Raw genomic sequence first — 24,299 nt, 5'->3', positions numbered from 1 at the left:
GCTAAGTTAGATTCTGCGGTCCATTCTTCAATCAATTTGCCTCTTTTGTCCGTCACACCGCCCCCCCATAGCTCGTTATGGGCATTGAAATCTCCACAGATGACGATCTGATTTACTCGTTTGTGATCATTTATTTGTTTGTAAGTAATTAAGTTAGCTGTGCCTGATGTTCCCCCTGGGTCATAAATATTGAATATTTGTATTTGACCCTTGCCTGTATGAATTATGAGGGACTGAATTTCGAATGCTTCGTTGCTACCTGGGGTTGGTGTTATGGTTATTGTTGTTACATTCGGGATGTTATCTGCTATATAGATGGCTAAACCCCCACCTCCTTGTCCCGTGGTTCGATTTTTGAAGTGACCTGGGGCATATCCTGGGAGTTTGGGTATTTGTTTGGTTCTACTTGTTATTTTTGTTTCTTGAATGCATATAATATCTGGTTTGTGTTCTAAGCTTTGTAATTTGGCTTTGAGTTCACTGATATTACTTATTAAGCCTCTAGCATTCCATTGCCATATTATAATGTTCCGGTTTGTTGTATAATCCATTATTGGGGTGGTCATTTATTGATTGTTTTGTGTTGAGGGTTATTATGTTAACTTCAAATTTGATTCGATTTTGCTTATTATGCTTATTATCTGTGTTATTTTATCCACGATGTAGTGGTGGTTGTTGATAAGTTCGGCTTTGATCTCTGTGAGTAACTTTTCTATTGTCGGGTTTGACAGTGATTTGTTTTTGGTGTTAGTGTTATCTGATTCTTCGGGGTGGAGTTGTGAGTCTTTGTGGGATTTGATTAAGAATGTATCTTGTTTATTTAATCTTGTTTGATCTTGTTTGACCTTGTTTGACCTTGGTAGGTTGGGTGTTTGGGCTGTGGTTGCTTCAGTTGCTGGTTTGTTTGGGGTCATGATGTGGTAATTTTTATTACTGGGGGTTAGTTTTTTCGCCGCATGATACGGGATTTGCTTGTTGTTCATGATATCTATGGTTTGATATTCCTTGATAGTGTTGGGGCATTCGTGGGATTTAGGTAGGTGGGGGCCCCTGCAGTTGGTACATTTGGGTGTGGTTCTACAACATACATCTTTGTGGTTTCCCCCACATTTGTAGCATAGTTGGGTATATCTACATCTGTTAGAGAAATGTCCCCAGTGTTGGCAGTTGCTGCAGAACCTGGGTTTGTTTATGTATGTCTCAAGGCGGTGGCGTGCCCCAGAGTGATCTAGTCTTATCATGGTTGAGAGTGGAGAATTTGATTCTAGTATCGCTGTATTGGTTTCCTGTCCTAAATGATTTTTGAGTTTATACACCCTATTTATGGGGGTACCACTGTCTTTGAGTTTGGCAGTGAGGGTTTCATTGTTTATCCCTTTATTTTGTCCTGTGAGTTTTAGAACTGCTTTAAATGTGGGGGTGTTCGTGCGGGAGTATGTGGCTAAGTCATTTGTTCGTGTGTTATTGTTTATTGCCATGAGGGTCTGGTTGCTATTGTGTGTTTTGGTTATTATGTTCTTTGTCCCTATTTGTTTGTGTCTTTCGACGTTAACCCTAATGTTGTTAATAATTTCAATTTCTAGGAATTTGGCCATTTGACTGCGAGTGCTGCAGTGTACTATTATGTATCTTGTGTTTGGCCTAAATATTTTGAATTGTCCTTGATGAACCCTAAAGAGGGCCTGTGTGAGACTGTTAACAGTTAAGTTTATCAGTTTATTGGAGTTGCTACTGATATAAAGTGTGTGTTCTATGGGGTGGTATGAAAATTTGGCCTGTTTCTTTGGTTCTTTGGGGGGGGGGGGTGTGAGTTTGAATTATTTTGGGGGGCAGGTTTGTTCTTGGTAAACATGGGTCCCTTCCCTTTACCCTTGCCATCCCACACGTTAGGTTTTGATTTAGTGGTTGGGTTAGCTTGTGTTTTGTTTCGGCTGCTGAGTAATTGTTCTTCAGTTAAGGGTTTTGATGGTCCAGGGGTCTGACTGTTAGGTTTTGATTTAGTGGTTGGGTTAGCTTGTGTTTTGTTTCGGCTGCTGAGTAATTGTTCTTCAGTTAAGGGTTTTGATGGTCCAGGGGTCTGACTGTTATGATATTTCGGTTTGTTGTTACTGATATGAATGGGTGGAGTTATCGTTACCATGGGCCCCATTTTGGGTGTAGTTTTTCCTTTGTTACATGAGTTGGGCCCTATTTTCGGTGGGTTTCTTATTATCATGGCTATATGTTTTTTTTCCGGGGATTGTGCAATGACCATGTATTTGGGGGTGGGTGGCTGGTCTTGTTTTTGGAGTGGCGATATTGGTGTTTCTATAGGTATTGTATCATCCAGGTCCTTGTTTGCCGATGGATCTAGTAAGTTTTTGAAACTTACAGTTGAGTTGATACTTAAGTCGGCTGCTGATATTTGAATTAGTTCATTTCTCTCAGGGGTGGTTAGATGCGGTGTTGTTAAATCTTTCCTTTCAGGAGTGGATGAGAAGTTGAGTTTCTTCTCGCGAAGTTCAAGGTGCTTGGAGTTTTCACTGAGATCCAATTTCCCCGTGATTATTTGCGGGTTTGGTGTCATAGGGGTGGGAGGTTTATGTGATTTCATTTCCTTTTCAAGCCTATTGTTTCTCAGAATTTGTTTTCTAGTGTTAAAGTTAAGTTTGTTTGTGATTGATTGAGACATTCCTACTTTGGTTTTGAATAAAGTTTAGGTTACTTATTGTTGTTAATAGTGGTTGTGGTTATGAAGAAACAATGAGAGATGAGATTCTGTTACGTTCCGTGAATCGGAAAATCTCACAGCGGTTAGCTTGTGCTTGTAATTTGTGAGATTCTGACCAGGCGTGGTATCAGTGTGTTTCCTAGTACCTGTTTTCGGGAACAGTGCTAACAGCTAGAGTTGTTATTATAAGAAAAAGGTAGTGGTTAGTTGTGTAATTTGTCGAATTTATTCTCTATGATTGAAAATCACACAATGATATTTGGTGCTTGTATCATGTGTGGGTTCAATCCAGTCGGTTCTAGTATGTTTCTTAGAGACTGTTTAAGAGAATAGGCGGCAAATTGAGTAGATACGGAATTTAGTACAAGTAAGGTAAAATATATTATAGTGAGATGTAAACAGCATAGAGTTTTAATTGCCCGCAGGCTTAGTAATTTTCCTACCTTGTACTAAAGTACTTAGCTTTTATACGAGGTGGTATGATCCAAAATGGCTGCGTGGCGGGCTGCTTGGCTGGATTTCCTTTGTCTGATATATTACTATCTTACTGCGTGTTCCTATCGTTCCTTTGTGAGAGTTCCTTAGATCTGTGCACTTCCTTTGTTCACGGCTTGCCGGGTTGCTAATCGTTTCCTCTTCTTAGCATTATTTCTTTGCACAAGTTGTCCTGTTCCTTTTTTCTATATTAATTGGTGTTGGTGGTGGCCGCACTCAGTAGAAATTTTTGATTCATCTTACCTAGATCATGACCAAAATCAACAACAACGCGCGGACCTAAAAGAAACACTCACTCACTTTTTATGCTACCCATCACTATTATAAAATTTTTTATAAATCACTTCAATAGACTATTTACATATGCAAAGCAATCCAATCTAACCCCAAATATACACCTCCAACACCAAAATAAACATCATTTTAATCTACTACCCATACCAACTTACTTAACCACTTACTAACACAAACACACAAACACATACACTTCCACTATTAATAAAGAGTTAGTGTTTATTTTCACACTACTCTACCTACACACATTGGCAAATCGATAGTTATTTCTTTTCTAGAGTATTGGGTAGCCCTGAAAAGGGCTGTTTTTTTTTTGTTTGCTATGGCATTCTTTTTTAGTTTCTAAGAATCCGATGTCCTCTGAGGATAGACTTTCTGGCGATAGGTCTGCTTCTTCGGAAAGAGAAGAAGAACTCTTTAGTGTCTATACGGCAATCGACAAAGCCTCTGTCAGCTTCAGTTTGTTGCTGCTGTTGCTGCTGTCTCTGAAGTCTGTACTTCTCTGTCCATTCTTCTTTTTCCCTGTTCATTTCTTCTCTGAAGAGCTCTTCTATCAGGTCTTCAGTGATTTTTAACATTCTCACATTCTCTATTTCTTCTGGCTTCGGTATCAGACTGTGTCTGACCCTATGCAAATTCACGTAGGCTTCGTTGAGCTTAGCTAGTTTGGAACACATCTTCTTAGGAGGATGAGTCAACAATGGATGGTTAGACTGGAAACAACCCCAGTTCTTAAAGTCAAAGCGCGGACGTGAAGGAAAACATACCCACACGGTTTTCGAGCCGCAACGTTCAGTGAGTGTCATGAGAGGGATAGTAAGAAATCAAAGAGCATCAATTCAACATTCTTATAGCTAAACAAAAGACAAAGGCATTTTTTTTCAAAACACAACATTTTTTATTCAAAAATCACTTAACACTAAACAACAACTCTAACATTTTTAACAATAATCCAACACTATAACATCAAACAATTTTTCAAATCACAAACATTTTTTCTTCAAATACAAACTACTTTAAACAGGGCTGACAACGTTGTGAATGAAATTGTGATTTCCACTGTTGGAAATCATTACGCCATTGATGGACACTACGTTTCCTAGTTAGAGACAAAAGATAAGCATAATGGTCACAAAACCATCGATCTACTTTCACATCGTTTCTAGCAGAAGAACGAGGATCGAAATGAGTCACTAAATGTTCTAAGGAATAGCCCAGGCTGCGATGATGCAGAAAATACACACAGTACTGTCCACACACCAAGGAATCTGTGCCTTGTAATTTCACATTATTGAATCGGGTGGTTTGAGCATTTCTTCTCATAAAGTCGATGATATCGTCTTCCAAAGGGGGCAATCCGTACGAATCGAAATATTCCACACATCCTTCTTGAGGAAAGTAGACGGCTACCCAGTGGGTTCCTGGGAGATGACTGTCGTCCGTGTTGATGACATAAGCTTGATGGTCTTGAGGTTTGCGATGAGGGAGTTCATCTTTAGCACAGACGACGGGATTCCAAGAAGCCGTATACGAACTGTGGTTCAGAAGGTAATAAAGTTCCCAGGTATCCATCTGTGTTGTTTTTTTCTTCTTCACAGGTAATAATAAGTCGTCAATTCGATTCTGACTTTTTGCTTGAAAATGTCTGACGAATAAACGGTTATTCGTTCTGTTTCCTCACTCTGATTCAGGAGAGCTTCGATACGATGGATCTCTTGAGTGGTTAATGGTGGACAAGAATGTTCACGCAAGTCTTTATACCACTGGTGCAACACGTCTTTGTTCGAGATGAGGCTCCAAGCTTCGTCCAGATACTCGTCCAATTTTTCTTCTTGACTCAACATCAGGCATTTATCGTGTTGAATTTGACTGGGATGATCGTTTTGACATCCATAGCAATTTTTCTTGATCAATTCCGTCATTTTGTCAACCAAGTGTTTGGCAAAACAGGAGACTAAATGGGCTTCTTGTTCTGGCCATCTTGACTTCATCATGATCACTTCTTCCACAGTCTCCTCACATTTCACGTCCAAAGTTTCTCCACTAGGTAAAGAGGGATAACAGTCTTCCATGGTTTCTAGTAATCTAGAATGACTTCTCTCAAACTGTTGATTTCTATGGTATTGTCGAATTCTGCATACAGGATGACGTTCACCGTTTCATCAGGGATACGGTTTGCAAACTGAATTTCCACACGAATCTGGCCAGATTTTATAGGGTGGAAATGTCCCTCGTCGCTGCCTTGGTCAGGAGTGAAATCGAAAGCCCACAAAGCATAGCCTCCTGCGTAATCCTCGTACGTAATACCGTGACTGGTGTTGGTTCCTAACTGGCCGGTGGCTTCGTACAGGGACAAGTACGATCTCAAGTAATTCTTCTTCTCAAAGTCAGGTTCGAAAGGTCGGGTACACAAGGTCTTGCCATCGCGACTGACTTCGATCTTGGACACGCCAAAGTGTTGAAAGTTGAAAGGATTTTTACCCAAATCTCCGTTGAAGGCTGTATTTTCGACGATACCAACGATCAAACGTTTGGGTAGCTGTCCTTGAAACAGATGATCTTCGATCATGGATCGTTGTCCCTTGGGAATGGTGAAGGTTTTCACTTCCACGCGTCGGATCGGATACTTAGCGGTCGTTCTGCTCAACGTCTGACTGATGTCATTACCCACTTTAGGTAACACTTCTACGCGTCGTACGTAGACCCTGGCTTCCTCGATGACAGTTTTGCAAGCAGTTTTACCTATCAAATGGAAAGCGGCACTGCTACGATTCAGTCTCAGGCGGACATTCACCCCGTTTAGCAAATATTTCTCTTGTAACCACATGTCCAAATGCAAACGATCCATCAGTTCTAAACTTTTGTTGTCTCCTATGATTCTGTTTCTTCGTTCTATAAATCCGTCATTTGTAGGTTTAGTTTTATCCTTTGTATCAGTTTGGAATTCTTCAAACTGGCCTGCTTCGTCAGCTTCCCATAGCACACAGGCATTGAGATGAGTGTTCTTGGCATCTATTCCGTACGTCAAGAGATTTTCCAGGTACGCTCGATAAGGGTAAGTATCCATGCTGCTGCTGACCAGTTTGTTATTCAAGTACAAGTCCACTCCGCTAAACAAGGAATGCATGAAATTGTTGACGGGAGCTATTGTCTCATCGCCATCTAGGGTCGAATTGTCCTCATCGACAACTTTGATTTTCAAGTACAAGTAACTGCTATTCAGATCGATGTAATCTTCGGGCTGTCCTTTGATTTCAAACTCGATGGGAGCTGAGGCTGTCAATGAGGAGACGGGGTGAAATTCCACCCATTGGGATTCTTGCATCGTCATCATGGTGGGGGGCATGGCAAACAGATCCAGTTCCGTCTTGGAACAGGCGCAAGACTCTCGGTGCATCATTTTTTTCTGTGTCTCAATAATCGAAAACGTCTAAGTCTCGAACGGTTCTTCTTTTCTTGGCCTTTCTCGCTTGAAGTCTGGTGAAAGGGTGTTTTCTTCGTCGTCTCTTTCTGCCTTGTCCTTGCTGAATGCCTGACTCGGTAGCGTGCAGGGCATTTATAGGTGTGTCTCGGCGACCCAAAATGTCTTTGCCCGTTTGCAGCAAGACATTTTTGCCTGCCCTCATGAAGGCTTCTTTAGGGTTTTGTTTGTCGATGATGACATTTTGGAGAAATTCTTTGCCTTGCGTCCGTGCCGCATCTTTCAAGGCGTGCAATCCGCGTGTCACCATCGGTTTCAAGACCGGAGCCACCGAACGAAAGGCCGATTTTAACATGTCTCCTAAACCGTGTCCTCGCTGTCGAGCCACCCCTCGGTACCCTGGATACATGACTTACTTACGAGTCGTGAGAAAACCGTTTTCGAAAATGGAGTTTCACCGTGACTTTTCCTTTGGTGAATGGAATATTTTGTCCCAAATCTCCTTTTATAGTAATGTTGACCGTGTCCAAATACGACTTGCTGACAGGCAAATAGTGAGGATGGACAAATTCGCGGTGAATTTGGTAAGTGTTTCCACCTTCCTCGTCAGCGTTTGCGGCAGAATCCACTTTGAAAGGAATGACACGCAGTAACGGCACGGAGGTGTGTCCCACCACGTTGTACTCCACCACATCGGAGTACACAAACATCAAATTCAGTCCTTGGTTCAGTTCTACCGGGGTACGAAAATACTTGGCAAAAGTATCGTTGTCAGAAATGACTGATGATTCGCCTTTTTGTTGTTCTACTTTCTTCCTCAGTTCCATGTCACCGCCCAACATGTCAAACAATTCAGGACAAAATAAGAAAGACATGAATTTGGGCCCCTCAGGAAATTTCATCAGGAAGCGACGAGCTGTTTTGTGGTATTCCAGGGTGACAGTTTTGTTCTTGACATTCTTTAAAGCTTCCCCAAACACGCCATTAAACCTGGTGGCTATGGTGCTGACCAAATGTTGACCACTAAAATAATAACCTGAGGGAATGAACAACTGATAGTCGGTCCAGTTTGGATTTTCTTTGTTACGGTTTTTCTTGTCATATTTGCTATGGGTATCCATCCACTGTTGCACTTGCTCGTCATGAACTTGCACCGTAAAATAATTTTGATTGGGAAGGACATTGTGGACTTGGGTCGGGTGAATCATTTCCACTAAAGCCACTTCCCAATGGGCTTCGTGATCTAAGGGGATGGCCTGAGGTAATTTGGCCGTGTAACAGCACAACGTGTTATTGGGAAACACTTCCATGGAACTGTCACTGGGTAAGGTTAAGTAAAATTGGTTTTGGTGACTCATAATTCCAGAGTTCTGTGGCTGTCCGAGGGGATATTACTGGACGTCAGAGGCGTGTCTCCGCCCAAAATGGGGTTCTGGTTGTGGTTGTTGGAGTGGTGACTGGCACTGGCACTGGACACAACGTTCCCGTTCGAGGAGAATTTCAGGGAGGGATTGGGAAGCAGGTAACCGATGCAACTGCTCAATAAAATGGTCCACAATTGTTTGTCTCCTTGTTGCAAACTCAAATTGGCAATGGCTGCACCGATGACACAATACACCACGAAGATTTGGCAGAAAAAGACGATTTGCGTTTTAGGCACACGTTCTCCACACCACATCCACAAGGGTTGTTTTTGTAAATCTTGCACAGAAGAACTAGGGGAAGAAGGAGTGGTCGACGTAGCTGCGTCTGCTGAGTGAAAGGGCATGATGGTCACTTCTTCTTTTTATAGTCGATGACTTGCGAAGCGTCGATCCAAGAATCGAAACTGGGTGGATATCCTTTCCAACGTACTTTAACTTCTTTGACACGTCGTTTGCCCACTTTACGGGTTCTGCGTTCGAGAATGCTTTCGATGTCGTACACGTCGTCTTCTTTTTTGGTCACACGTTGTAACTCGGGCAAATAAAACGTTCCTTTGAGCACTTCTCCGTTCATGTCTTCCAATTTATAGACGGCAGGATGACGGCCATGCACTCGTCCAGTGACGCGAAACAATTCGGTCGTCCAGTTAGGTAAGTAACCTTTGTCGAAAGTGCGTTTGGTTTTGCCAATGCGCACCCAATCTCCTACGGTCAACTCTCCACTTTTCTTGGGGACAGCCCTCGTCGCGGACGTACCGAACAGGCGCTCAAACACCAGCACTTCGTTCTCGGGAGTCACGTCTTGCGGGGCACGTCCGATGCTTCGATGGTAAGATTGGTTGTACGCTTGCACCAGGTGCGGTAAGATGTCGAGGTACTTCAGAGTGTGGTGATGCGTAAAATATTTCCACATGCGTTCTTTCAAAGTGCGTTGAAAACGTTCCACGATGCTGGCTTTGGTTTCGGGATTCTCGGTGGTAAAAAAATGAATGTCACGTTTCTTTAATTCTTTTTGGAAAGCTTGGTTCAGAAATTCGGTTCCTTTGTCCGTTTGCCATCGAAGAGGGTGACGACCGCTTTGTTTCAACACCCGTTGCAGGGCTCGCACTAACTCGCTGCTCGATTTGGAAGTCAAGGGCACGACCCAGGCAAATTTGGAAAAGACGTCGATGACACAAAACAAATATTTGTAGCCACGATTGTAGCTGGCTAAATCGGCTTGCCATTGATGATCGATGCCTTCCACTCGGGTGCGACTTCTGGCAAACTTGCGTCGAATGGGTTTGTGTAAAGTTTAGGTAGCTTGTTCTTGTAACCATCGTTGCACTTGAGGTAAACGGAGACTTTTCAGCCGCGTTTTGGCAGCACGATACAATTTTTGAACTCCTGCGTAACCTGCAGGATGCGAGGGATCGTAGTAAATGCTGGCTAAGACTTTTTCCATTTTTTTGTGTGTTAATAAGTCACCCACTCTTCGGTGATGCTACTTTGGGTGGGACGAAAGGGTGGTTTGGAAACGGATTTACGTGTCCGATGGGCTACGGGAGTAGAAGTCGAAGGTAGTGGTGGTGGAGGTGGAGGTGGCAATGGAATGGCTTTGGTTTTCTTTTCTTTTTTCACTTCTGGTTTCCCTTCTTTCTTTTTCACTTCTGTCGAAGGAGGCGTGGACATCATCTTTTTAACCCAAGCTTTCATTTCTTCTCGTTGGGGTGTGGGGGACGGGGTCAACAAGGATGCTGCAATCTTACTCGAAATGGGAGCTGCTGACGGTGTTTGAAACACTTCGCGCATCTCTTCTTCCTCAGGTCTTTGTGGGGTAGCATCTCTGGTGACCCTTGGGGATGGCAGTGGTGGTGGTAATGATGATGATGGTGCTGGACTTTTCATCAGGGTCTTAAAATCTTTCAGAGTGGGTAGAGCTGTTTCGTCTAAAGCTTTCTGGTGAAAGAGTTGCAGTCGTTGCAAGAGTTGACCGTACTTTTGCGATTTTTCTGTTTCGGACAAATCTTGGCGTTCCATCAAGGACTGCAATTCGTGTTGTAACTGGGACATCTCGCTCAAATTGGGATTGGGAGGTAAATGCGGGGTGCGTTGTTCTTGCCACCGATGGTATTCCATCCATCGTTTGTAAGGCACTAAAGCTAGTTTTCGTCCTTCCATGGGGTTGTCAGGGGTCGATTCTGAGATCTTGGGACTTCCGAAGGCCTTTTTATCTTGCTCCCACCAGTCCTCCCAACATGGTTATCAAGACTCCTTTCAGTATGGGGCCTAACAAGAGAGGTAAAATGCCTCCACGTTGGACCAACATCTTCTTTTTTTGACGAATGGGAATTTTCTTTTGAACCATTTTCCGAAGAACGTGACGATGTTTGCCTAAGCATTGTTTCTGGTGTTTGGACAAAGGGATCGTGCCTTTCAAAACGTTCAAACAACATTCGCACACGGTATCGATGACCTCTTTGGAGGCCGTTTGAATGAGTTTTTTTCGTAGGGGTGGAGAAGCTTTGGACAGGACAGATAACAGGTCCCCATGTTTGGCTAAACGTGGTGGGAGTCCTTTCCTTTTCTTTCCTTGGGGTTTTCTGGAGGGTGACATCTTTGAGTCTTTAGGAGCACCTAAAAACACTGATACCCTACTCGGTCACAGGCCTTTTTTATACTGGAACGCGTCGCCACTGATTGTCTTTACGTCGTATTAGTTTGAGGACAGGCATGACACGTCGTGCAGGGGTACGTAACGGACTAAATCGAGCCAGTTCTTGCTTGGACAAATCCAGTAAACTTTGTAACATGCCCGATCTTTCATGGACTTTGATTTTGGGAGAAGGTACTTTGTGAGCAGCAGCCACTGCCGATAAACTGGAAGGTCCTGCCACTGGGGAAGTTCTTTTGGGGGTCATCAACGGAGAAGTTCTTGGTGTGATCAACGTCTCCAAGTACTCTTCAGTTCCTGGTGACATCAACGGAGAAGTGGACAAACGTGAGGCTGCCGGAGACGCAGTCACCGCTGTGACAGGTCGTGGTTTGCGAGTGTAAGGTTGCGTCCTGGCTGAAGTCCCTCTCTTGCGACTAGTTTTCTTCTGTGGACTTTTCTTTTTCTGAGGACTTTTTCTCTGTTTCTTTTTCTGGGGGCTTCTTTTCTTTTTCCGGGGTGGTGTCTGGTAAGAGGAGGGTCCTGCCACTGGAGAAGTTATTCTTCTTGGGGACCTGGTCTTTTTCTTTTTCTTCTTGGGGCTTTGTTGAACTTTTGTCTTGGGGATAACTTTGGGGGCATTAGGATCCCATCTTAAGAGTGAGCGAATGATGACCCCTCCTAGAGTACCGCTCCCTCCAGGTTTCAAAATGATTTGTTTTTTGGTTTGAGTGTCGATGCGGGGATCGGCCAGTTGGACCAAAGCGACTTTGTTTCGATCGAAAAAGCGTTTGGTTTGATGAGGAATCTGAATGATTCCTTGGAGTAATTGACGTGCCGTCACCGTGAACCATCGTAAGACTTCTTTGAGACTAGCTTCTAAGACACGAGCTCGTGTTTGTGGATCTTTTTCTCGACTGATGCCATACAAGGCACGAATCAATTTGACGGGAAGATGCGACTGAAGGGACGTCATGTTCGCACTGTGTGAGACAGACGAAAAAGGGTCTGCGGTTTTTATAGATTTTTTCATGGGGAGTGAAATGAAGTCGAGGACGGAGACGTGTACAGGACAGGCCCTCCGTCTTGGCACCAGTGGTGAAACAAGTGGGTACGAAATCGCAAATCCTCGGGGGTCGTAGGTTTCAAATCAACGAGTAAATAGGCGTGTGGCGTTTGAGTGGCATCGTCGTACGCCTGAGTCAGCCAAGGCGTTCCTAACTGTTTGGCTAAGACTTGCACTTGCGATTTATCTCGAGGGCTTTTAAACAAGACCACGTAATGCGCATTGAGACTGATGGTGCGATGGGCTTTACTTTGTTGAAACAAATTTTGGGTGATGTAAACGACACTGGCATTACGGTGATGCCCTTTGCGCGTGAACCACAATTTAATTTCTTCTTCGTCTTCTCCTAACATGTCGTCGAAAATGACCAAATGGGTTAGACGGGAGTCAGAGACGATGCCGTCGTCTTCTTTAGGAATGCCTTCCACAAACACGATGGAATCGCCTTGACTTTCTCGCAAGAGGCTGTACGCCGATTGCCACTCTTTGTAACACCACACGATCCGTTGAGGGGGCCGATCGATCAAATGATGTTTATGTTCGATCAAACGTTTGACGAATTCGGTTTTGCCTGAACCGCTAGGTCCAGCAATGAGCATGTTAAAGGGATGTCGAAGATACAAAGCCTCCCAACTGGCACGATCTAAGTGTTCGTCGATGACTTTGACAGTAGAGGAAGAGGGAGCAGAGACAGTAGAGGCAGCCATGGTGTGAGAAATGTCACTTGTGACACGAAAAACAAACAAGACAAGAGTTTATATACTTTTTCAGAACACGTTTATTGAATGTTTTTTTTCAAACATGAATACGAAAGACAAAAATACATAAAAGCCAAAGGCTTAAGTACAAGGATAAAAGGCACATGATAACTATGAACGTGGAATAAACACAAGTGTCTGTACAACAACCACATGTTTTGGGTAATGTTCTAACCAGTTCTATAGTAGGGGGTAAGGTCACACAAGTGTCCTCCCGAAAGGGTCTTTCAGGTCTGTCCACGACAGTCCTGTCCTGGGTGACGGGTTCTTCTGGCACCGTCACTAACACGGGTTGAAAAGTAACTTTTTTCCTTGAACAACTCTCGTGCATACTGGGCCACTTCTTGGGTCCAAGCCTCAAAACCCCATTCTTTCCAGGCACGGACATCTGTCCAATGGGGATGTAAGTCACAAGCTACACACACATCGTCATACACGTCTTGGGTAGCTAAAAGTTGACGAATCTTTTTTTCCTGTTGAGGTCGAGAAGTATCCAGATGAAACCGCAAGGCTTTGAGCAAAAGGAGTTTTTCGTGACCATTTAAGGCCATTGAGGTGGTAAGTACTGATCGTAAAGAGTCCACAAAGAATCGGCTGGTAAACGAAATCCCAAAAAACAAGTCACTAAGACACACACCACTTGTCGTCCCAAATTGAACGGATACAGTTCTTGTAATAATTGATGGTAATGATCCACGGTTTGAATATGGTCATTGAGTTCCTTCCACGGAATCTGTTGAATGATATGTGACATAATCCGTGGCATGGCAACTTGATTTTATAGTGTCTTTGTTTCGGAAGCAATAAAGGTAATTTCTAACCAAACACGTTCGTTCTCCAGTAGGGAATTTAAATGTTACATTCTGTAACTGAAACGTCAGAGTTTGTCTAGATGTTTCGTCTTTTTCTAAGCAGATTCCATGTAACAAATGTTGGTAATCCTTTAACTCGTCTTCCTCAATACGTTGCAGTAAGTGAATCTCCAAGTAACCAAAATTACGAACGTCTGGCCCATCATCATTCATATACTGAAAGTATTCAACAAGGTCTGACCAGTGAAAAAATTTCTGACGAATCAGTCCTCTTATACCATTCAGGTACCAGTGGTTAAAGATCTGGTGACGTAACGGATGCAATTGTTCTTTACGTTTCACTTGTATTTTCACCAACTCTCGATAAATCCTTTCTCTCAACTCCTCAGGCAAGCCCAAAATGTTCTCTTGTAAAGTATCCATAAGTATATGCACTGTTTTTGGAATCGCTGGGTGGTGGCCAATAGCCTCGTTTAACTTTGTGCCTAATGTAATATCCACTCATAATCAGTCTTCTTGTACTTTGGAACATAGCATAATTTAAAAACGGACGAATCACTTTGAGTTTGCGTTTCACTTGTATTTTGATCAGTTCTCGGTAAATGCGTTCTCTCAACTCCACAGGCAAAGCACGAATGTTCTCTAGCAAAGTATCCATGAATAGGTCATACTAAATCCTCTTTGGTCTGACACAAGAAATGTACTCTTTGCACAAACATGGTTTTACTTCAGTGTCGAATTTAAATCGTTGAGTCACTAATCTACACATTACAATTCGTTCAGAAGTTTCCTCTTTCACCAAGTTGACATTGTGTTCAAGATGTTGGTAATTCGTTAACTCTTCCTCTGGAATTCGATGCAGTACGTTTACAATGATGTAACTACAATCGTCCATACCAAACCAATCCTTTTTAAAACTAGAGGATCGTTGATCAATGTCTGTCCGATGGAACACTTTCAATTGAATCAATCCTTGTATAGCCTTCAGGTACCAGTGGTTCAAACACCGGTGACGTAACGGATGCAATTGTTCTTTACGTTTCACTTGTATTTTGACCAGCTCTCGATAAATGCGTTCTCTCAACTCCACAGGCAAAGCACGAATGTTCTCTTGTAAAGTATCCATGAACAGATTATTATGGTAAGAAGTTACTTCAATGTCTCGGTCCCACTAAGGGTAAGTAATGACAATTCGGTGACCATCGAGCATGTTCTACGTAGGCCGAATCTTGCGGTTCCCAGTGGTGAAGTGACACACCGCAACTGAAGCACTTGACTTTATCTCCTTCGCCCAAGTAGAAAAATCCGGCTCTGGCTAATTCTTCGGGGGTCGGTCCTCCCAGATACTTAGGCCATTTTCCTTTGAACGATTGAAGACGATTTTCAAAGTCGCAGTATTCCGACAAACGCACAGGAAACGAATATTCGTTTTTCACAGGTTCGTTTCGATGAGGGTTGGGTGACAGGAACAGGAGTTTGCTCAGGGCTGGATGACATCCGTAGGGAGGTAAACGTGAAGGTGAACATTCCCCTTTAAAACGAAACCCAGTAAAATGTCCAAGAGGACGAGCGGCATCACTTTCGCATCCCTCAGGTTTGACACGCACAGCATCACTTTCCATGATAGGGGTAGGGACACTAAAGTTCCCATGATGCTTTACGGCATAGCTCAGGTCACAACGTACAGCATCGGTCCCATCGCAAGGCTCACAATCGCACTCGTCTGCAAACTCCGTTACGCAATTACAATGGTAACCACATGGACAATCGCAGTTTCCTTCCGGACATTTTCCGTCGCAATGCCTGGGTCTTATCCATCCAGTATTAGTCACACTAGAGGAAGATACAACTTTTTTACAATCCCCAAACTGGAACGATGCCTCTTTCAAAGTATTCATCTTGTTCGCTCGGTCTTGGCAGTCACAATGAACTATCGATCTTCCCTAGGATTCCTTTTTTATATACAGACCAATACCGACGTGACCGTACGGCAACGTAAAGTGATTGGGAAGTCGAACTCGCTTCTGGTACACGATTTGATAGACTTTTTCCAAGGGTCGACTGACGATGTGGTGAGTGGGTAAACGTACAATCTTGTTCGGTTGATAGGTGGTCACTTTAAAGTTTCCATCCTCTCCCGATTCCAAGGCTTCTTTCAATACCCCAAAGTTGACCACTCGATTGGTACGATAATTCAGAGTCAGTCCTTTCACTTTGCACGTCGTGTGCACTTCTCCTTGTTTGTCACGGTATTCGTAGCCGTAATTTTTGGGACCGCCACTGACGAAACTTAGAATCTTGTCGTCGGGATGCTCGTCTGTCCAGGCTCCTAAACGGTCTCCTTCGATGTCAGGGTGATGTTGAATCGGGTGATGGATGTAAATGCAACTGTCCGTGTCAAAGTACAGGACGCGTTCCCCTAACAGTTCTAAAGCTTCGTACAATTTTAAGCGAGCATGGGCTGTCACGTAAGCCGCAATGATGACATTTCCAAAAGGGTCGTCTTGTACAAAGTCCAGATCTTCTTCGTAATTGACCAAGATCAAATTCTCTCGAACGACGTCCACGTGTTTCATGTATTTGGTTTTGTTGTGAATCATCTGGAAGTAGCGGGAAGGTTCTGTCAAATATTCCGTCTTGGGTAAACACGGTCGTTGTGCCATTTTACCCCACAAGCAATTTAACATCACTTTGGCAAACGATCGCCTGCCTTCGTTTTTCTCGATGTGGTCTAAAGAGATGCCTTCTTGTTCGTAGTATTTCTCTTTGAATTTTATTTGGTCTTCGGGAGTGTGACACCAGGAAGGATAGCCGCTAGCTTCTTGTTTCAGTTTCAAAAAGGCATCCACGTAGTCGGCGAAAATGCCTTTCTGACTGGGGTCACCCTTGCGGTACTGTTGTGTCTTGGGAAAGTGGCAAATTTCGTACACTTCTAACAGTTGGTATACTGCCTTTCCCCTGGAGGAATTACAGTTAGCATAACCCCGAGTTCTCCAGCATCCAAGACACAAGACAACACAATGTGTTTAAATACTGTTTTTATTCGTAGGCGAGAACTCTCTTGAAATTAGGTGAGGTAAAAAGCTGTAATAAATGGAAACACAACCATTACAAAACATGAAATTACTACATCAACATATATTGAAAGTAAAAGCTTTCTTATGTCTTTCCATCCTTTTAAATTTACTAACGAAATAATGTCCAGCATGTGCTTCCATACTTTGAAATTCAATAAGGTACATTTCCGTTAATATTTCTACCGTAGCTTAACAAAGATTGTTACTAAGGGAGTTTAAATGATGACACAAAAGGAATGTTTATGAGATGAATCTCACACAAATAAAGAGTATCGTATGCACTCGCAAACCACGTGGCATTGCGTATAGTTAACTATCCCTATGTCGTAACTTATTGTCATTTTCAATTAACATCCATATCCGAAATTAAATATACGAGGCATTAACAATAATTCATAAATTTACTCACACTGTGGTGGGCTTCAGATTCAACGAAAAGAGCTGTGAAGGCACGTTCACATTCCTGCCTGGACGTATTACAAACGAAAAATAGGAAACTGATATTTATGAAGAAGAGTTAAAAAGGGAGACAAATCTAAAGAACTACTGTGGCTGTTCCAACGGTAACAGCACACTCCCCGCCTGATATCTACCAGATATCACTATAAAGAAATATACAAATGTGCACTGTAAGTGTAAAGTTCCTCTTTAGTCTCAACATCAGTGTTAGAGGAAACAAATCTATGTGATGGCTTAAGGTCATTTCAAATCACATATAACAGGAAGGCGTAAATCATTTCACGGTAGACTCCTCCGTTAACAACAGAATCATCTCGGTAATTGGTCTCGTGTAGGTTGTCGGCTTGCCTTCTCTTATAACACGAACCTCAGCTTTACGAACTCTGTCATCTCCACCTGGAATCGTATTCACAATCACGCCTATAGGCCATTCATTCCTACAAACGGTCTTGTCCTTTAAGAGTACAATGTCTCCTTGTTTAATGTTAATCCGATCGATCTGCCACTTCCGTCTTTTTTGCAATGTTTGGAGATATTCACGCCTCCAACGGTTCCAGAATATATCAGCCAGAGTTTGTACACGTTTCCATTGCGCCTTGTATAAATCCTTCATTTCGAACGGTCCAAAGGGTTCTGTAATGGTGTCTATTTTCTGAGTAAGAAGCGCTGAAGGACTTAGTAACACTGGAGACTCTGGGTCGGATGAAACAGGCACGATAGGACGGGCGTTAACAATAGCACAAACTTCAGCCATAAAGGTGATTAGTACTTCATTTGTAAGGTTTTTGGATTCCACTTCAGTCATCATAGAGTCTAGAATTCGACGGGTGATTCCGATCATGCGCTCCCACACTCCTCCCATGTGTGAAGAGTGGGGTGGATTAAATATCCAGGTAACTCCTTTTTTGTACAAAAAGTCCTTAAGAGGACGATCCTCCACATTGATGGCATCAATTTTCAGGTCATCAGTTGAACCCATAAAATTGGTTCCTCGGTCTGATCGTAACTCCCTCACATTACCTCTGATGGAAATGAACCTCCGAAGGGCATTGATGAATGAAGACGTACTGAGATCTTCAATCACCTCAATGTGGATGGCTCTAATCGTAAGACATGTAAAGAGTATGGCCCAACGCTTACTGTTAGCTAAACCTCCTCTAGTCCGTCGTGCTATAACTGACCATGGACCAAATGTATCCACTCCTACATAGGTGAAAGCAGGTACCGGTTCAATGCGATCTGGAGGTAGGTCGGACATCTTCTGGTACTCTTGTTTTCCACGCAATTTGCGACATTTCACACACTTGTGGATCAGCGAGGATATCAACCGCTTGCCTCCTATAATCCAAAGTCCGGCAGCTCTAACTGCTCCTTCTGTGAAGTGCCGTCCTTGGTGTTTTACAGTATCATGGTGATGACGTACAAGTAGCGTCGCGATATGATGTCGTCCGGGGATGATAAGTGGATTCTTTTCGTTAATGCTAAGATCCGCTCTATTGAGGCGACCTCCCACTCTAAGTACGCCATCTTTATCAATGACTGGGCTGAGAGATAGTATTGGACTGTCTCTTGGTAATGGCTTTTTCTCCTCGAGGCAGGCTAATTCGCTGCTATATGTCTCATGTTGCACCACTCTGATTATGAAATGCTCAGTCGTGTGATAGGTTTTCACAGTCCTAAATTCCGAGCACATATGCCATCCCTTGCAACGGCCTTTGCTGTAATAGGATAGAACAATGTGTCTAAGACGGGCGAAAGTTTCCACTAAGTTCTTCCAAGATGAAAATCTTTCAAAACGATGTGAACCCAGTGAGCTTTTCTTTGACACAATCGTTTTTAGTACGTCAACCTTCGGTCTCAGCTCTTTATCCTCGTCAGCATTCAAGAGAGGGAATGTGTCATCAAAAGATTCTTCGTCTTTACGGAGTAGATGTGATGGGCCTAACATCCAAGGACTATCCTGTATACGTGCAGCTGGAATTGACCTGGTAGCACAGTCAGCCGGGTTCAAGTCCGTCGAAATGTAGGTCCATTGTTCTGGTCTAGTGGATTTTCTGATGCGCTCCACTCTATTGCTGACATATACGTAGAATCTTCTCGTTTGGCTGTGTATGTATCCTAGAACGACCTTGCTATCGGTGTAAAACCGGACTGGATCCATTATAATGTCTAAGTGATCCAATATAGTCTCAGAAATTTCCACAGCCAGTACTGCTGCACAGAGCTCAAGACGAGGAATAGTGTGTCCATGCATAGGAGCGACTTTAGCTTTGCCTAGAACGAAACCAATTTGTTGACTACCATTGGCGGCTGTAGTCTTGAGGTAAGCTACTGCGGCGATAGCTTTTTCAGAGGCATCTGAAAATATGTGTAACTCGTTTTTTACAGCAGTACCGAGAGACATAGATAAATATGTGCGTGGAATTCTCACATGTTCAAGGAGTTGTAACGAATCTCTCCAATCCTTCCATTCTGATTGATGTTCAACAAATAGAGCTTCATCCCAATCCGTAGTTCCTGACACAAGATTTCTGAGAAAAATCTTCCCTTGAATAGTAACAGGGGCAACAAAGCCTATAGGATCAAACAGGCTGTTAACAGTCGACAGAATTCCTCGCCGTGTATAAGGTTTCTCTTCAGATGACACTTGAAATGTGAATGAATCTGATTTAAGATCCCAGGTCAGGCCTAGACTTCGCTGTAAGGGTAGTGTTTCTACACTTAAGTCGAGATCCTTCAGGTCCTTAGCCAGATCATTGGAAGGAAAGGCATTCATCACCTCATCACTGTTTGAAGCAATCTTGTGCAAACGTAGGTTGCCTTCAACGTTAAGAGCTCGCTGTGTTCTTTTCATTAGGTCAATAGCTTGTGTACCTGTAGGGAGTGATGTAAGTCCATCATCCACATAGAAATTCCGTTGAACAAACTCTTTAACGTCAACTCCAAAGACCTTTTCACTGTTTTGCGCCGTTCTCCTCAGTCCATAAGTCGCAACTGCAGGAGATGGACTATTACCAAAGACGTGTACACACATTCTATACTCAACCAGATCTTCGTCCAGATTATTGTTATGATACCAAAAGAATCTTAGAAAATTTCTATGATCCTCTCTGACTAAGAAACAATGAAACATCTGTTGAATATCAGCTGTGATAGCAATTGGTTCCTTCCGAAAACGAAGAAGAATACCCAAAAGGTTGTTAGTCATATCCGGCCCTGACAGTAAAACATTGTTCAATGAAACACCGTCGTATTTGGCAGAGGAGTCAAATACGCCTCTTATCTGATCCGGTTTCTTCGGATGATAGACACCGAAGATAGGTAAGTACCAGCACTCCTCGTTGTCTTTTAAAGGTGGGGCTAACTCCGCATGTCCACTATCAAAGATTCTTTGCATGAAGGTCACAAAATGTTGTTTTTTGACCGGATCTTTACGAAGACTAATGTCTAATGTCTTAGCCCGTTTAATGGCTTGCGGTCTATTGTTCGGTAGTCTTTGTCTTGGTGTACGGAAAGGAAGGGGCGCAACCCAGTTTCCCTGTGGGTCTTTGTAGAACCCGTCGTCCATTATCCTAAGAAATTCTTTGTCCTCTATTGACATCCCAACTTTATCATCATTTCTTGTTCTCTCGAAAACAGAGGCACCAAGGTCACCTTCTGCATCCGCGAATGATGAAAAATACGATTTTATATTGTCGTCTGTGCATACATTCCTGGTGTGGTTTTCCTTTACCTTGAAACCATTAGGGCATGGTCTGAAGATAGACGTACGTCCTTTTCCTAACAGGTAAGTTTTATTGACATTAACGAAATCGGGTTTATGTACTTTACCAAGACAAGCTTCTCCTATTATTACCCATCCGAGGCTAAGTCTCTGGGCATATGGAGAGTTCCGTGGACCGATGCGCTGTTCATGAACGTGATGTGCTTCAGTCAAGTCTCTACCAATCAGTAGTAGTATAGACGAGTCACCATCTAATGGTTGGATGTGTCTCGCAATATCATTGAGATGAGGGTGGTGTTCCGCTACTTCTGGAGTGGGAATTTCTTCTCTAATGTCTGGTATCTGGTTACATTCAATTAACGTCGGAAGTTCCAACCTTGCACTTCCATCTAGTGCCTCTACAATGTATCCACTTGCTCTTCTACCATAAGTCACTACACAACCGGTGCACGAAGAAAGCGTGTATTCCACCTGTTCATCTTGTATGTCAAAAAGATTAAAAAAGTCTGACTTGGCTAATGACCTGTTGCTTTGATCATCTAGGATAGCATACATCTTTGTGGCTTTTGATGGATGGCCATCTGGATATACTCTCACAAGGACAGTTTTAGCACAAGATTTACCAATAAACCTTTCGCCACAAATTTGTGTACACTTAGATGTTACTCGTAAGGGTGAGGAATCTGAAATATCCTTCTTCTCCCCGCCATGACCTATTGCGGGTGGTTGAGATATAAGCTTCTCTGCTACAGCAGCGGTGACATGCAAAGCTGTGGGATGACGATCACTGCCACAATCCGTGCACTGTATTACTTCTTTGCATGCACGTATCATATGCCTTGTTGATTCACAACATCTAAAACATATGCCGTACTCTTTTAGAAGTTTCTTACGTTCTTCTAAAGGTTTGACTTTGAAACCTCTGCACTTGTTCAGAGAGTGGTTTGTTTTGTGTAATGGACATCGTTTGTCTGGTTCAACATCATTCACATCCGAATGTCGCGATACCTGTGTTTTCTTTGTCGAGATAACAGGTCTATTACCAGTGTTCTTAAGAGGGGTAGTCTCCTTCTTAGTAGGTGTGTTGGTGTTGGCCTCATATGTGAATCCGGGGTCATTCTTCACTTTGCTAATCTCACGGATAAATTCAGCAAAGAAGGAAAACGGTGGGAAAGAAACGTCATGGTGTTTCTTGTAATTCACTGCTTGTGTAGTCCACTTTTCTTGTATACCATAAGGAAGTTTGTTCACTATGGGAAGTACACCAGAAGACGAGTCATAATAGCTCAAAAGCGACTGGTATTTTTTATCTTCCTTGGCAGACTCTATTTCAGAAAGAATATCTGATAGCTCATAGAGTTTCTTATTGTCCTTATTAGTCAGCTTCGGAAAGTTAGCTAATTTAGTTTTTAAGGCCGCCTCAACCATTTCTGGACAACCATACCTCTCATCCAGACGCTCCCAGATTCTTTGTAGTCCTCTAGAAGGGTTGTTCACGTTTGATGCTCTAATGCTAAGTGCATGTTTTGAGGATTCAGGACCTAACCATTTTACTAATAAGTCTATTTCTTCATTAGTGGTAACCTGTAATTCTCTCATAACACTGAGAAAACAAGCTTTCCAAACGGCATAAAATTCTGGTCGATCATTGTAGTTTGAAAGACGTGAAAGGAGCAAATCTTTCTTCAGAAGAAAACGAGTCAGTTCCGTACTGATAGAGTGACTACTACATTCCTGTGGTTGAAATGCTGCTGGAGCATAATCGACTTGTCCAATATTGGGGTGGTAGGTAGGTGCATCAGCATTCAACATAGTGGGTCGAAATGTAGGTAAAGAAGCGTTCTTATGCATCCCTGATTCGTGTAGTTGGTCCAAGTCTAAGCTTACACTAGATACACATCCTTGATCATAACGGTTGACACGGCGACAGGTCTGAATCACAGGCTGCGGTGTCGGTACGAAATTCGGGTACACAAGTGGTGCAGGTATGAAACCGACACTGTGGTGTACGCCTTGTTTAACATCACACTTGATGTTCGTATTGTCCTTATCGAAGTCAGGCGCAACATTATTATTTTCTGGCAGTTCTGTTTGTTGATTAACATAGTGTTTAACACGTTCCATGGGGTCCAGAGAACGAGATATATCAAATTCACTTAGATTGGAGTCACCACGGTCCTCACCAACCGACTGTAAAGCTTCTACTTCAGCTTCAGCTGCTGCAGCTTCCTTCTGATGTGCTAGAAGCTCCAGGTCAGCCTCCAGTTCTGCTTTCTTACGTACAGCTATCGCTTTAGACAACTTTTCTTATTCGTCAAGAAGTGCTTGTTGTTTACGTATCCCTGCTTCTTTCTCGGCGAATTCCACTCGTGCACGTGCGGCGTCAGCTTTTGCACGTTTTCTAGCAAGCACGGAACTGATGTTGGATACAGTCGAACCATTAGATTTAGATTTTGCTGTGTGTATAGAGGAGTTAGAATGAGGTGGCCCAGATTCCAACGCATGTTGTTTGAAGGTGTGAAGTCGTCTTAAGGTATTTTCGACTGTTAATTTATATGCTTGCACTGACGTAACATGTGTTTCCAACTCTTTAAGGCTCTCCTGTATGCTTGTTTTTGACAGAAAATCGAGGTATTCTGCGGACAGAGTACAATATTTGTCATAGCACTTGACTAGATCATTTTCTATTTTGCGTAAAGAATTTGTATCACTGGGACGATCAGCGAATATTGACAAAACATCTTCAACGTTTTTCCAAGCTTTCTCTAGTTTGACATTATACTCTCCTCGGGCCGTCTCGTACATTTCCATGCCTTTGACAGTTAATGTTCTGATTCGCCGTTCAGTAGGCTGCGATGAAACTGCTTCAAGGTCCACAGATTTTGAATCAATTGGATCCATTTGCACAGATGACAGAACTTCACTAAATGGAAAAAATGGAATCTGTTAGATGTCAGAAGGCTATGTGACAAGAAGTTGATGAAACAAATGACAATTGTTTCCAAACGGGTTGAGTTCTGTAGAATATGTTGTAAACGTGTTATGTAGCTTTGATTGAATCACTGTTTCTTTCACATTAAACAGACTAATAGACTAGCAAATTTGAATTAGTTCTTCTCATAATTCAAATTCTTGGTGACCATAGGTAAACGGTTGTACTGATCAGATCCTAGTTCTGTAGTGTAAGTGAATTTTAATCCTTGAATTAAAAGGAAGGTGTGCTCATTTAGCTTTCTCAACACATAAGAATATACTGTATAGGCGGCGACCAAATGTCAGTGTCACGTGACTGTTGACGATTGTCCTGTGCCTGTAGTAATTCTCCACATGTGTGTAAATAGAAGGCGTAGCTATCCAGCGGTCTTGATGAACCAGGCAGCTGTATCTCTATCCCTACGAAGAATTTTCCATGAAGTTGCTGATCACA

The 24,299-nt window shown here is 42.8% G+C and overlaps 1 protein-coding gene across 1 annotated transcript; it reads right to left on the bottom strand.

The window, feature by feature from the left end:
* Positions 1 to 17,422: 17,422 nt before the first annotated feature.
* On the bottom strand, positions 17,423 to 22,996 carry LOC149787885 (uncharacterized). Its single transcript, XM_089975590.1, has one exon. It carries the CDS (start codon positions 22,994 to 22,996, stop codon positions 17,423 to 17,425), a length of 5,574 nt encoding a protein of 1,857 aa, XP_089831716.1.
* Positions 22,997 to 24,299: the final 1,303 nt, after the last annotated feature.

The sequence above is a fragment of the Sinohyriopsis cumingii genome, chromosome 11 (assembly GCF_028554795.1).
Source record: "Sinohyriopsis cumingii isolate HCF-2022 chromosome 11, ASM2855479v2, whole genome shotgun sequence".
In the NCBI taxonomy this organism is placed as follows: domain Eukaryota; kingdom Metazoa; phylum Mollusca; class Bivalvia; order Unionida; family Unionidae; genus Sinohyriopsis; species Sinohyriopsis cumingii.
Note: the sequence above shows the minus strand (reverse complement) of the source record. Positions and strands in the feature narration are given on the sequence as shown.